The 15,344-nt window shown below is 39.6% G+C and overlaps 3 protein-coding genes across 3 annotated transcripts; 2 read left to right on the top strand and 1 right to left on the bottom strand.

The window, feature by feature from the left end:
- The first annotated feature begins 63 nt into the window (after nt 1–63).
- LOC105312965 (potassium channel subfamily T member 2-like) lies at nt 64–7,127 on the top strand. The gene is made up of 26 exons (XM_019997386.1): nt 64–409; nt 622–704; nt 883–1,045; nt 1,334–1,382; nt 1,437–1,502; nt 1,547–1,636; nt 1,690–1,874; nt 1,919–2,099; nt 2,142–2,300; nt 2,360–2,496; nt 2,642–2,702; nt 2,759–2,867; nt 2,980–3,088; nt 3,143–3,289; nt 3,341–4,254; nt 4,329–4,402; nt 4,462–4,767; nt 4,877–5,037; nt 5,258–5,329; nt 5,377–5,514; nt 5,558–5,666; nt 5,866–6,045; nt 6,091–6,213; nt 6,344–6,440; nt 6,486–6,570; nt 6,621–7,127. Exons 1-26 carry the CDS (start codon nt 108–110, stop codon nt 6,922–6,924), a joined length of 4,404 nt encoding a protein of 1,467 aa, XP_019852945.1. The 5' UTR covers nt 64–107; the 3' UTR covers nt 6,925–7,127.
- Nucleotides 7,021–9,279, bottom strand: LOC100640245 (deoxyhypusine synthase-like). Its single transcript, XM_003387009.3, has 8 exons — nt 9,020–9,279; nt 8,611–8,775; nt 8,215–8,433; nt 8,081–8,167; nt 7,635–7,740; nt 7,467–7,570; nt 7,293–7,418; nt 7,021–7,244 (listed from the first exon to the last, which is right to left on the bottom strand). Exons 1-8 carry the CDS (start codon nt 9,242–9,244, stop codon nt 7,152–7,154), a joined length of 1,125 nt encoding a protein of 374 aa, XP_003387057.1. The 5' UTR covers nt 9,245–9,279; the 3' UTR covers nt 7,021–7,151.
- Nucleotides 9,280–9,371: 92 nt separating this feature from the next.
- On the top strand, nt 9,372–15,096 carry LOC100640118 (class II receptor tyrosine kinase-like). The gene is made up of 6 exons (XM_003387008.3): nt 9,372–9,713; nt 11,555–11,606; nt 11,658–12,197; nt 12,247–12,591; nt 12,678–13,034; nt 13,154–15,096. The coding sequence occupies exons 1-6, from the start codon at nt 9,705–9,707 to the stop codon at nt 14,839–14,841; spliced, it is 2,991 nt and encodes a 996-aa protein (XP_003387056.1). The 5' UTR covers nt 9,372–9,704; the 3' UTR covers nt 14,842–15,096.
- The last annotated feature ends 248 nt before the right edge of the window (nt 15,097–15,344 follow it).

The following is a 15,344-nucleotide window of genomic DNA, read 5'->3' as shown; positions in this document are numbered from 1 at the left end:
CAATAAACCACGCCCCATTAATTTTAGTATCCGGGGAATTAATAGTATACTGACATTACTGGTGCAAAGTTTGCTATCATTACTTGCTTATCTTGTGAAAAGATCCAATGGCAGACAGAGTAGAGCACCGAATTTCTCAGCAGCACTCTCTCCCAAACTCTCCTCTCCTGAGGAAGAGGAAGAAGATACGGAGACGGTCCCGTCCTGAGGTGTACGATCAGTCAGCACCTGTTCCTGCCTCTCCATCCCTCACTTCCTTGAGCTGTTCCTCCAGCGACAGCGAATGTGAGAGCAATAGAGAAGAAGAAGAGGATCCTCTGCCTGACAAAGACGGCCAGTCAGTCACAGTTAAACAAGCCCTGGAGGGTCTATTTTATAACAAAGCTGTCCAACTGGTTCACCACCATGAGTGAGTTACTATTATTATTACTATTACTATTGGTGGTCACTCTCATTGCTTTCTGTTTTGCTTTTTAAAAAATAAAATTTGGCATTCTCTGCGATTCCATTGCATCATTGCACAATTTTGCAATTCATATGATGCCCCAAAATAAAAATCAATAAATATTTTCATTGTTGGAATTGTTGTCATCATTATCCCTCCCCTTCTTCTTCTCGTAGACTCATTATTGTAAAACGATATTCCCATGGAAAGACATTTGGACAAAGGCTAGCATATGTCCTCTATAAACATCCAAAAACACGTAAGAATAGCAACAATACGGTCTGGAGGTGTGTGTGTGTGTATAAGTAATGTAATACCTGAGGACTGAGATATCTGCTTGAGGTGAAGCTGAGGGCAGATATCAAGGGACTCAGGTATTACATTACTGATACTCACCTCCAGACACACACTTCATTCCATTAACTGGTTCTCATTAGGTCTCATTGCACATTTTGGCGCACTTTTATTGAACATTATCAGCTGCATCCTCTACGTTGCTGAAGCTATATATATCGATAGATTACTGAAAAGTGCTGATGAAGAGGAGTTTATACTGGGCTGCTTCAACCAGACATGGGTGAACATAACGGAGCCTTCTTAGTAAGAGGGAGAGAGAGGGAGAGGGAGGGAGGGAGAGAGAGAGACAGGAAGAAAGAAGGAAAGAGAGTGGGTTTGTTATTTTTATTATTAAAGTAATCATCCCTGTACTTGAGTTGTTGGTTTATTCTGTTGGTTTGTTATTGAGTTGCTCTTCGTTTCTTTTATGTTCTTTTGTGAACATGTTGTCTGTAAATTTTGGCATGCATCTAACAGAATAGTAACAACACCAGTACTACAACTTTGTTGTTTTCCCTCTCCCCCCCCCCCTCTCTCTCTCTCCTCCATTAGTTTAAATCTCCTAATTATTCCTAAAGATTATACTCTCTGGTCATTACAGGTACTGATATTCTCATTAATTAGTTTAATTATTGTTATTATTATTATTTTACAGTTGTTTTTAGCGTTGATTTGTTTAATTGGAGCATTTACTGTCATTTACGTACACCAGGAGCCATACGTGAGTAGTTAATTAACCACCAGTTAATTAACTATTATTACCAGGGTTCAGTTCCTGTTTTAAGACATGTCTTTAGATACATGACTCACAGTATTGTCATATGTGTGCTAATTGGGTTAGCATTCTTTGTCACCGTAAGTTATTATTTATTTATTTATTTTATTTGTTTATTTATTAATTCTCATAGCTACTAATGCCGCAGTGTCTCCATATTCTTTGGATTCCGACGTTCCTCTTTTGTTGGCCGGCAAGACACAACTTCATGTATATAGTACAGCAGAAAAGTGAAGTATCGTTCTTTAGGTCCTTCCACGGCTTCCGTACTACAGCAATCAGCCTGGCAACCTTCCTTCTCTGTTTCATGTTCTCGTGGTAAGCTCCACCCTTTGACCCTAAACCACACCCCTTTCCTTTAGTCTGTGTCTCATTCATCATTTTGAGCGGCTGGGTAAAAAGATATCTCTGTTTGATACCTACTGGTTTGTGGTCGTTACCTTTAGTACTGTGGGGTATGGGGACATTAGCCCCGCCCACTGGACAGGGAAGGTCATTATAACGATATTCATAATAGCGGCTCTGATGTACCTCCCACCTAAGGTGAGCCACACCCTCTTCACTTGTGTCTATTTTTAGTAACAGGTTGATAAACTATGGAGATCCTTCACGTTACATCGTAAACACTACAAGCAGTACAACAAAGCTAACATCACTAAACACGTGGTACTAGCAGCTGTGGACCTTAAGCCGCTCGTACTGAGGGACTTCCTCAGTGAACTCTACTCCGACCCTGGACAAATGGTATGGAGGAATGAACCTTTACTTTAATGGAACAATTGAGACTCTCTCTCTCTCTGTAGGATACTCAAGTTGTTGTTCTTATTAAAGAAGAACCTGCCGATTATATCAAAGCCATTCTATTGCATCCGATATGGTCCCAGAGGGTAGCCATTTTGAGAGGAACTGCTTTGAGACCAAGCGACCTAGCAAGAGTCAAGTGAGTGACATAATGTGAATGGAGGGTTCCCTTTGGCTCAATTTTTGAGCAACTTTAAAAATTTGTAAAAAAATTCGATTTTGATTGGAATCAACTCAAACTTTTTATGCAACATAAGTACATGTATTATTATTATCATTAATAGGCTAAGAACGGCTGATGCTTGTTTCCTTCACTCATCAAGAACTGGGAGGGCAGCTGATGCTGTTAGTAATTAACTAATCATTAATTAATTAACTGAAACTCCTCCCACTTCCTGTAGGACCAACACACCATCATGAGTGCTTGGACTGTTAAGAACTACGCTCCAAAGACACGCCTCTTTGTACACGTCAGACAACCAGAGAGCAAATTCCAACTAAACATAGCAGGTAAGGATAATAATGTACAGACTAGCCTCTATATAATGGACACTTTGAAAGTGTCTCTGTTATACAGAGGTGTCCTTTATGTGGAGGTTATTTCATTCTTTTCTTTCATTAGATGAGGTGATATGTGATGGAGAATTGACCAGTGCTGTCCTAGCACTAAACAGTGTCTGTCCAGGACTACTGACACTATCAGCTTTACTAGTCCACACCTTCACTTATGAGTAAGATATACCAGCAGCTGTATTCATCTAGCCACTCCCTCTCTCTCCCCCCAGGGGCCGTCGGTTCAATATTCCGGAGTACAAGAGGTATGAGGAGTGCTCACCGGTTGAGATATACCACGTGAAACTCGGAGAGAGCAGATACTTTCATCGTTTCGCTGGAAAGAACTTTTTATTCACTTCTGTAGTAGCTTATAGAAAGTAATTAATAATAATAATTATTAATATTAGCAGAATTGTACCTTCCTTCAGGTTCCACGTCCTCTTGTTAGGGATATGTCCGTCAGGTGGTACTGATATATTGTTCAACCCTGGGATCAACCACATTATGGATCGTAATGATGAGTGCTACTACATCAGTGACACTCATGAGCATAACTCCGACCATCAGATCATACCTGCTAGCACCTTCCAGTCCAGTTTATGGAGGACATCAGCTACTCTCGGTCTACTGGCCATGTACATATCAGGTATTGATCCAGACCAGATGTTCCACCAGACCCAGGAGTATGAGGAGAGAGACTCTGACAACAAGGGGGGGTTTCCTCGCTCAGCGTCCAACGATAGACTCAAGAAGTTGTCATCACCCGATTCTATTCCTGAGATACAAGTGGAAGGTGTGGCCAGCGGTCTCTCGTTAACTGAGGAGGTGGGGCTACCATCAATTGGAGAGGAGGAGGAGGTCCTTGATGAGCAGCTAGCGGTTGAAGTTACGAACTGGCAGCATGACGTACAGCATGGTCTCCAGTTATTGAAGTATCATGGGGAGGGGGAACTACCCGAGAGGAAACCATGTGTGAAGCTGTCAGTGAAGAGCCATTTTGAAGGTCACCATTCACCACGGTCCCATTCACTACCAGTGGCAGCTACTACTTGTACAGTAATGGAGCCACACCCCCTGGCACACCCCCTACCATCGCTAGGAGTGATACCGGAGGATGAACCTGATGTGATTGTGATTGGAGAGGAAGAGCCACACCTCCTGTCCCACCTCCAGAGGGTAGGGGATAAGCAGCAGCACAGCTCAGGAGGAGGTGGAGGGAAGCACAGGGTTCATAGTCAGCCGGCTTTGTTTCACTTTGGATTCAACAAGAGACAGTCGGAGTCCAAACATGATGATCACCTCCTCAAAGCTAAGAAACACTCTCTCAAACTCCACGACAACAGTAAGAATGAATTAATAATTTTATTATTATTATTATTATTATTATTATTATTATTATTATTATTATTGCTATAGCTTCAATGAAGTCCTATGTATCGTCCAATGCGAGTGTTAAAAGTGACATGTCTAATCACAGCATTGACGATGTGGTAAGTAATTAATTAGCATGACCACACCCACCGATTAATTAATGGACCACACCTACTAGGTATCTCTTGAAGTTGAGGATCTCTCTGATATTGAGGAACTAGAGGACCTTGAGGAAGGACGTCAGCACGAGACAGAGGGAGGGTTCATATCTGAAGCAGAGACTGAGTCTATCGGTACCCCGTCAGTCATTGGGTCACCATTACATCATCATCATCATCATCACCATCATCATCATAATAATAATGATGTCTTTAATGTTGAGTATAATGAAGATGTACCGCCTATCCCTTACTGTGGCTGTGAGCCACTCAAATGTCACCTCATGAAGAATGCTAGGACTTATGAGGATATCATTATTGACAGGGTGAGGGGTGTGGCCAACTTTTACCAGCTGTGTCTTTAGTACAGACGGAATATTGAAATGATAATTATTACTATTAATGGTTCTATTTCTATCTCTCTCTCTCCTCCAGTCATTTATTGGTGAAGACATCACAAGGCAGTGGTACCATCATGCCATCATCGTTTATTCTGATGTTGTATCTGACGGTCTCTTCCACTTCATTACTCCATTAAGAGCGGCTTATCTGCCTCCTTCTTCACTGAAGCCTATTGTATTTCTACTTGGAAACATGTTAGGATGAGTACATGTACAGTCTGTCCTGTCTGGAGGTGTGTGTGTGTGTGTGTGTGTGTATAAGTAATGTAATACCTGAGGACTGAGATATCTGCTTGAGGTGAAGCTGAGGGCAGATATCAAGGGACTCAGGTATTACATTACTGATACTCACCTCCAGACACACACACACACACTGGTCACTGTACAGTTATTGAGTAAATTGTGTCTCCTTTAGGCCAGAGAGACACTTCATTTCAACAATTTCACAACTTCCAATGATCTACTTCATGGTAGGATCAATATCAAGGTGATAATTAATGATTATTAATAATAATTAATGATAATTCTTAACAGTACATCTGACCTGCTAAGAGCTGGTATCATGGTGGCTGAGAGTTTGGTTGTTTTTTCCTCAAACAAGATGAGACAGTCTGATGAAGGGGAGCACCTGGCAGACGCTGAACACATTACTGCTATAGAGAAGATAGCCAGGTATTGATGACTGATATTCATTCATTTATTTATTTATTGGTAGGTTGTTTCCACATGTGAAGATATCCTGTGACATCAAGTACAGGTTCAACATTAGGTTCATTAGGACGACGCCTTTCGAAGACCTCTGCATGCAGAGGCTGAGACACATGGTAACACTGAGAGATACTGATACCATGGGCTTGTGTTGTGTGGAGAGTTTGAGATGATTTCAACCAAATTTAGATTTTTTACGATTTTTTAAAGTTGCTCCGAAATCGGACAAAAGTCCCTGTACTATAGTACAGGGTCATGGGCCAAATTTTACCAAAAATAAAAATTCTTCATTTTATTCCATTCCTATTTTCCTAGGCTCGTAAAGTGGATCACTTGACCTACCTCTTCCTACCTCAGTTTGCCTCATCCAAAGCATTCTCCAGTTCAATGCTGGACACTCTCCTCTACCAGTCTTACCAGAAACCTTACATCATTAAACTCTTCCGGCAACTCCTCGGCTGTACTCAAGTCAAAGGCTCAGGGTTTCTATGGAAGGTAGTGCCACATATTATTGGTTTCAGTAACTTTTATTGTTACCAGGTTCCTGTCAATAATGAATTGGCTAAGCTACACACTTATGTAAGAGTCTTCCAGAGACTCGTCGCTTCATTCAGCTTCACTTCAATGGCTTTGTATCGGACAGCAAACGTTGATCATAATATTGTAAGTAGAGGTTTCCTTGACCTTGATTTGATCCTACCTCTCTCTCTCTCTCTCTCCCTCCCTCCCTCTCTCTCTCTCTCCCTCTTTCCCTCTCTCTCCCTCTCCCTCTCTCTCTCTCTCTCTCTTTTAGGATCCTCAGTATGTGAAAGGATATTGTGAGGAAGAGCTGGAAAAGTTGAGACTGTTTTTGATTAGTGAACTCCACAGTTTAGGGATAAAGAGAAATGGTAATATTAATAAATAAATTCATTAAATATTTATTTCTATTTTAGTTGAGCCGTTGAAAAGACCGTCGACTCAGCAGTTTCTATACGTGAACCCTCCCCCCGACTTCCCAGTGATTGAAGGTGACATCATGTGAGTTAATCGACCAATCAGATTACAGCATTAACATGTTCAACCTACAGACTAGGTATTCGTCCTCCCCTTAGCAACAAGCCGCCGCCCCCTAGCGACGATGTTAAAACCGAGCCTTTCTCCCCACCTCCAGCCAGTCAGATCAGTGAACTGGTTCGTGCTTACTCAGCATCAGCTTTCTATGGAGGGGGCAGTCCCATACCCACGGCCATGCCCCTAGGCCCTGGGGGTGTGGTCCTGCAGGATACTAGACTTCATTTTGGTTTAATGCGCAAGTTCAGTTTCACAGGCTCACTCCCCCAGCAGCATCAGACCAACACTGGGAGCTGCTCCGCTGATTCTTGCGATATGTGATTCGGTTGTCATGACAACATAATCATTTAACTTCTAAAGTCATTCTCTATCTCTCTCATGTGTTGATGGATTTTGTTGTTAAATTTTGTCTGTCAATTCGGTTTTATAATCATGTCACTCACAGTTTCGTCTTTAATCCCCTTCTGTTCATAATAATTGTATGATAGTGTTAGTTCATTTTAATGTTTCATTAATAAATTAAATAACTTTCAAAAACCTAAAATTCTTCAATGATGTCTCCATGACGACGGAAGAGAGTGATACTTAGCAAACGATTGTGCCACTAGCAACGGCAGGATTAGTGTAGCATCAGCATAAACCTGAAACACAAATATTTAAATACTATCAAATATTTCATCTCTCCTTACTTTGACTGGTTTAGCAGTTTCTTTGATCTTACCCCAAGAAATGGCTTCATCAGGTCTCGCTCCAGAATCACTTCCATCATATTCACTGGCAGTATTAACAAACACTGAATAGTCAGCACCATTGCGCTAATAAATGAATGAATTAATAAATAAATAAATACAATGTTGATTTACCATTAGATTAGCGTTACAGATGTGATGTTTAGTTAGGCCACCTCCCAGTATAATCATACCACTGTTGATAGCTCTCAGTGCTTGTCTATTTAATCTTCTAATATCTACAAACGAAATAATAAACAACTTTCACTTATAGTATTAGCCTAGTCTAATTGACTCACTAACCTTGTACTATATCAAGGATCAGTCCAGGCTTGGAGTAGGTATGGAAATATATGACGTCTCCAATAGAGCCGTCAGTAAGGGCAGGACAAAACACTGGGATATTGTTCTATTGAATTACAGAATGGATCAAGACTATAGATGATTTTAGGAAGATTTTTAAATGGCTGTAACTTGAAAAATTGAAGTCGGAATCACCTCAAACTTTCTACACAGCATAAGGACATCAATATGTATCAGAAAATGTAATAAAAATTGGGGGTCATTTTTTGGCCATTTTTTGGAAAAAACCATGGACTATAGCCTTGGGTATTTTTCAGATTTTTGACGTTTTCTTAAAATGGCCGTAACTTGAAAAATTGAAGTCGGAATCACCTCAAACTTTCTACACAGCATAAGGACATCAATATGTATCAGAAAATGATGATTAGCTGTTGATCTTTCCTCACTTTGTGTGCCCAGTAATAAACTGATTCAGGGTTGTCTATCTCCTTACCAAGACGTGATATCATTTTTGATGGAGACCAAACAACTCCCTAAACATGACAACTGCAGTAATAACAAAAATGCTTCAATTACTAACATCATTTTTTTGTTCCTCCAGCATCTGATTCAGTATTGGCGTCAGCCAGGTCTCAAACTTGCAATAGTTATCGTTTGGTACTAAAAGGTTTCCAATTCGATTGATACCTCGTTTACGAAGGTCTCGGCCCGACAGAGAGAAATCCCCAAGGTATGTAGGACCTAAACATTTTATAATGTCTTCTTCAACTCCACCCGCAGTAGTAACAATAACATCGACCTAATAAGGTAATAACCCAATTAAATACTATAATACTCTATCAATGAGTAGTGGGTGGGGTAATATCTGAAGCTGATAAAGTGATAAAATTTTAAGTGATTATCTGTTTAATTAAATAAGACAGCATTGGAAAATGTCAAAATGGCAGCTTCTCATATGTTTATTTTTTATTATTACCATGTTATTTTTAACGAGATATCTTATAGTTTCTCTTGATCCAGAAGATATCATATTTGAAGTGAATCCAAAGAAAATGGTACAGTTAGTAACAGGTCGGTCTCCTGGCTCATCTAAAGCTGGCTTCAATGAAGACTCATCAATCGGCTGAGATCTTAACTTAAGCTAGTGAGAAAATCAAAAATATATCAATATCAGCAGCAATTAAACAATAATGCTATCACCAGACTTGGGGTCAATTACAATTGTAATTGTAATTTAAGGGTCAATTACAATTACAATTACATAATTGTAATTGTAATTGAGACTATGTGGAACAAATGTATGTATATAAAAGTGTAATTGTAATTGGAAATTTGTAATTGACCCCAAGTCTGGCTATCACTTATAATGATATGTAAGGTCTCACCATATCATTAACTTGCTGTACTGCTAGTCCAAAGTTAGTAGCTTGGAATCCTGAAGTCAAGTATGCTTCAAGCATCGCAGAATAGTCTACCTTTCCATCAGTAACACTGTCCCAGGAGTAACCTTTCACCTCCTGGGATCCTTCTGGCATTGGCTGGCTCTGAGCTAGTACAGCTTCTTGTGCTAGAGGAGGAGCAACTGATGATCCTTTGTCACTGGTAGCCATGTTGTAACACGTGGGCTGAGCTTGTAATTAACACCTCGAGCTAACGCCCACGCAGACTTTGCTAAGCCTCAAAAATGACAAGATCTTAAGAGTTTTTTTGCATTCTAAAGCTGCTCTTTCCTTCTCTTGGTTAGGAGTTATTCCTGCCAGTAGATAAGGAAAGTTAGATCAATCCTGCTTTTAAATTCCTGTGGCCATTTATTTTCATTTGTGGGAGTAACTTGACGTCATATGATTACTGATCCATTTCCTTCCTATACACAATCAGTGACAATCTACTTTACGAATATTCACACATTTTGACTGTGTCTGAACTCCTGCCCGCTGTCTTCTTTCCTCCTGCTAAAGCTCTCTCCATTCTTTGCCCTCTATACCCTGCTCAGGGTTGCTGTATTCTCTCCTTCTATTCTCTTGTTTTTCTAACGGACGCTCCATTTACTGATCGAAGTACCTCGTCACCATGAACCCGGTAAGTAAAGACTGACTTTATTATTTAAATGTATTTATTTATCGTTATTGCTAATAATGATAACAAAATCAAACTATAATAGCTTTTATCTTGTGTTTAAATCCCATACCTTGTTCCTCTTCTTTGAGGCTATTCCTCCTTGGTAATGGATACTCTTGTAGTACATCCAATATTATCAGCAGTGATCTAATGATGTATATATAATATTATAATAAATTTGAGCTGCATTGTTTTTTTTAATGCAGTGTTGTTGCCAAATCATATTTTATGTTTAGTAGTGGGTAGTATAGCTCGTGTTTACTAACCTGGCACTCCCTTCCTACTACCTCTCTTTCTCTCTCGGCGAAATTGAAATTAAAAACACTTGCTAACTATCTCATTCACCAATCTCTTTCTCTCTCTCCTTCTTGTTATTCTAACCTAATGGCCACTTAACTGTATCAGCTAGTGTTAACAGTGGATTCATTATAAAGATGATGTCTCATTCATAATGCAATGAAGAGAGTGTTAACTAGTTTATCTCAGTCTGATCTCAACACTCAGTTATTCTGTTACAATCTTGTAAGGATTCTCTCATCTCCCTCGACATGCTGTCTTTTCCTTCTCTCCATTTCCTTTTTAAGAAGTTATATCATCTTGTAATGTCCCTCTACATTAAAACAGAAGTTATACCCTCCATGTTATAATCCTGTGGAGTTGTGTCTTCATCAACAACAAGGTAGCAGTAGCCCTGTGTGTTTGGGTTCAGTGGCTCTCTATAGTAACGATACTATGAATGAGATTGTTAGCATTCCAGTGGTTTGATAAGCACATTATTGTACAGTATCATACTACCAAACATAAGAACAACAATATAGCACTAGACACACTCTCTCACAGTGGCTGTCAATAGTGACTGTTATTATCCTGTCTCAGGGTGTTGTTCCTGGAATGATGGGAATATCCTGCCAATACAGTTAATGAACGTGTAATGTGAATGGCATTTGAATAATGGATGATTTATGGAAGAGAAATGAAGGCACGAAGACATAATAATAGCTAGAGAAAGAGAGAGAGTGGGTCTTGTTGATGCTCCTGTTATGATTAAGTAGACATGCTTTTCTCTTCTGGTGTCATAATCCAAACACTAGTCACTTGAGTTTATGCAATGAAGTTAGAACACACACAGGCTAAAGTAATCATATCACCAGTTCTTATTGTCACTCCTTCTCATTAAAACAACCCCTTAACTTCACCTGATAAACACTACTTGTATATACATGTGTATAAGGCAGCAGCTGCATGTGACCTGCCTAAGTGTACATGTACATGTACTCCAGTGATCGTGAGTGCCTTATAAGGAATGTTAATCATAGCCCGCCCACTCTATCTTAGGGTGATCATAACTGATGGAATGTTGTCTTTAGTACATGATAGATATTTTATCTTGACACTTCACTGCTTGAGTGATTGTGTGGTTAGTACTTCAAGTATTTATTATGAAGAGATTTAAGTGTTGACATAATTTATAGTCTTAAGAGAGATGGGGAAGATATAGTGAAATGATCAGTAGATAGAGAGACAGAGGACAGTGAGGTTATCCTAACTCAGTCAATTAGGCTAAGAGCATACCAATAACAATGGTCAGTGTTTATGTACACTTGGTGTGAGATTAGTGTCAAGTTTACATATGTATCTCTTTTTCTTTTGTTTTGTCTTTGTTATTTGTTTTTTATTGATAACTGCTAAAGGCATTTGTAAACAATTGGATAAGGTGTCACTAGTTTTAGGAAAACTTCTCCTATTTTAATTTTTACACAACCTGCATGTTCTTATAAAGTTACTGTTTCTTATAATTATAGGTCCGACTTTTATTATCAGCAATTCTGATACAATTTTCATTACAAACTAAAGGTATGATTTTAATAATCAGTTGATTATTTTTTATGAGTTGTTTATTTATAGTGCCACCAACTAACTACCTGATCACTCCTCCCACCTCATATACCGGTAGCAGCTTTACATCTGACTGTACTTTGGGTGATGCTAGAGGATTAACACGATGTCCTAACACTACTAGACTCACAGATAATGTAACAAGTGAAGGAATGGCCTTTGTTACTGATAATTTTATGGGATGGAACCGTTCTTTTGATCTTGAGTTTAATTTTGGCACTGAAAATTTCTTCTTCACTCGTATTGACATATATTATTATAACAATCCATCAGGAGGGTATGGACTGCCTGATATAAGGACTAGTATATCTCGAACTGGTCTTGAAGATAGTTATACTACTGTTGTCTGTACGTTTATTGATAATTCTGAAATATCTCGGTCTGATGATAATGTCCAAGTCCTTTCTTTGGTTATACTAACATCAGAGTCTTCCCCTTCCTTGGTGTTATTGGTCCCTTACCAATACCTTCGCTTACAGTTCATTTTTTCTTCATCTTTTCTTGCAACTCAAACATTTATCAGTGAAATTAGGTTCTTCACTAATACTGGTAAATACATTAATCTATCATAATAACTCCTTTTATATTATTTCTGTAGATACTTCATTTCCTGCTGTTCCTATTGTATTCATGTCTCCTAATCAAACACTGCAGCCTCATACAGTACAGTCATCTCTCAACTTATCCTGTACAGTGGACAATAATGGAACCTTTCATTGGACTTGGAGTGGCCCTGAAGTTAGTACTGGAGATATTAAACTAGCAGATACCACAAGGACCAGTATATTGATGATATCTAATGTCAGTGCTGATGATGCTGGGAACTATACCTGCACTGCATTTTATCTGGCATTTGGTGATTTTGTAGGTCCTCCAAATAATGTTTTTAATTCTATAAAACCTGACATGGAAACTACAAATAGTGTCAGTTTAACACTTTTTAGTAAGTTAGTGATAGACTTTGAGAATTCCTGAAATGTACATACACATACTATTTATAAATGTGATATTCATTTAATTCTTTTATAGTTAATGTATCAGCAGAAGTCTATTATGATGAATTCATAGTACCAGCAGGGAATACAGTGACTGTTCAAAAAGACACTAATGTCACACTATCATGTATCTTCACTGGATACCTACCAATGGATTATCAGATCAATTGGATGGACAGCAGCAACATGGCTGATGGTACTATAACTAATGGTGATGATACTCGGAATATTTCTCAAAGTGGCGGTTCTTCTCCTGGTCCAGCTGTACAGAGTAACTATACTATACTGTCAGTTGAAGTAGATGACAGTGACTCCTATACTTGTAGTATGGATGGAACTAGACTGAAGGAAACTATATCACTGATAGTGATTAATAGTGCTACCATATCATGTAAGTTAATGATAAATAATAAAATAAATTAAAGGGAAGTTCTGATACTACTGTTGGTGTGTTGCCAAGCATCAGTTAGATTTTATTTAATTTACTGTTGTTTTTTATTGTTTCTATAGCAACCCCAGTACCCATGACTACCAGCAGTACTCCTTCAATGTCACTCACATCAACCAGTTCAGCTCCTTCTTCCAGTTCATCTCCTTCTCCTCAATCAGGTGATCCTCTCCCAATAATAGCAGGTGCTGCTGCTGCCGCTGTCTTGCTAATACTCATTATCATTGTCAGTATCGTCATTGCTGTTCTTTACTGTAAGAGACGATCAGTTTCTAAAACAATGGTGATCAGTGATTCCAATAACGGTCTTTATGCTGAGCTCAGCAAACCAGAGCCTCCTCCTCTTCCCTCTCGTATAGCAGACAACGGAGGGTATGCCTCCATTGATATACCTGGCAACGGGTTCCCATTGAATGATATTCATAGTCCTCTACCTCCTGCTTTTACTCCACAACACACTTCTCCTGACCGACCCACTCCGGCCCAGATCTCATTAAAACCAACCTTCCTTCAGCCCAATCCAATGTATGCCTCATCAGAGAACCTTGACAGACACTTCCAACCTAGAGAGTACCTTCAGCCGACAAGGTCTCTCCCTCATATTGCTGACGCTGATGAGCCGAGGGAAATGGGATCTCAATTTAATATTTATGCTAAGCCTAACTTGGTCCCACCTCCTGTCCCCCCGTATCGCGGTACCCCTGATCCTGATGATGGTATATTCACTGATGAAGATATTAATCCAGAAGCACTTAAGAGACAGTCTTTCAACATGGATTCTTCCATATATGGTGGGTATAGGGCAATATATAACGACCCACAGCCTCTCCAGCGATCAGAGAATGAGCTGCTGGAGGTAAAGGAGAAGAATATCCGTGAACTAAAGGACCTTGGAATGGGTCAGTTTGGGGTAGTAGTGCTGGCTCATACCGTGAGTCTCAGTTTGAAGCAGCTGGGGATGAGTGAATCCAATAATGATCCAGGGGTTAGTTTAGTGGTAGCTATTAAAAGGCTGAGGGCAGAGGCTGACGATAAAATGAGAGAAATGTTTGAAAAAGAAGTCAAATTCATGGCTAGACTCAGGCACGAGAATGTAGTTCGTCTTCTTGGGGTGTGTCTGTCTAAAAATGCCTTCATAATGATGGAGTATATGGAGAATGGTGACCTCAACCACTACCTGAGGAACATGGACCTAATAGAAGACATCAACCCACTACCGGAAGGTGCAGTATCACTCCCTGTACTAATATACATATGCTTACAAGTTGCTCGTGGTATGTGCTACCTGGCCTCGTTAAGATTCATTCATCGTGACCTTGCTACTAGAAATATACTAGTGGGACAGGACTTTAAGGTCAAGATAGCCGACTTTGGAATGAGTCAGAACCTTTACTCTGACTTCTACTACCGTATCCAAGGAAGAGCTATCCTCCCTATTCGCTGGATGGCTAATGAGTGTTTCTACGGTCGGTTCTCAGAGAAGACTGACGTCTGGTCTTTTGGAGTCCTTATGTGGGAGATATTCACTTTGTGCAAGCTGCAACCGTTTGAAAGAATGACGGACCAAGAGGTCATTGACGACGCCATAAAAGGAAGCGAGAGGACCCTCCCCTATCAGCCTCAAGCCTGTCCCAACGAGGTCTACAGTGTCATGCTGGACTGCTGGATACATGAACCGGAGGAGAGAGCCTCCTTTCAACAGATCTATGATCTACTCTCTAGTATACATGCTTATAATGACTTCTCATGATATTATTGATATGCTTTGTGTGTGTGTGTTTGTTCAATGGTGGATGGTTTTATGTTGTGTTGTTTTTTATGAGTTTCAGTTTGTTGAGATGTGAGTTATGATAATTTAACAATATTCCCCTTTCTCTCTCTCTGCCTCCCACCCTCTCTCTCTCCTTTTATGTGTCTCATTTTATCTTCTTTTGTGTTGCACATTTCCCTACACATTTCAGTGATTTTATCTTACAATTTAAAAGATTTTTAACGTCAACATAATAATACCTTGTATGACATGAACTGCAGGAGATGGAGAGGAGAAGTCATGATTGAAATTAATAAGGAAACATGAGACAGTGTCCACAGTGACATTTTAGGTAATATATGGACACAACTGATTAGCCATCCACCAAAACAAAAGGAAATTTTACCAGTGACATACGACTGATGACGTATCAGTGACATCATGACTGCCCACGTGCTACCACGTGTGAGATTTGAACTTAGGTTTTCGGTCCGTCTCGAGCT

Source organism: Amphimedon queenslandica, unplaced genomic scaffold (genome assembly GCF_000090795.2).
Source record: "Amphimedon queenslandica unplaced genomic scaffold, v1.1 AMPQUscaffold_13374, whole genome shotgun sequence".
Lineage (NCBI taxonomy): Eukaryota > Metazoa > Porifera > Demospongiae > Haplosclerida > Niphatidae > Amphimedon > Amphimedon queenslandica.
This window is presented reverse-complemented; position numbering and strand designations above follow the sequence as displayed.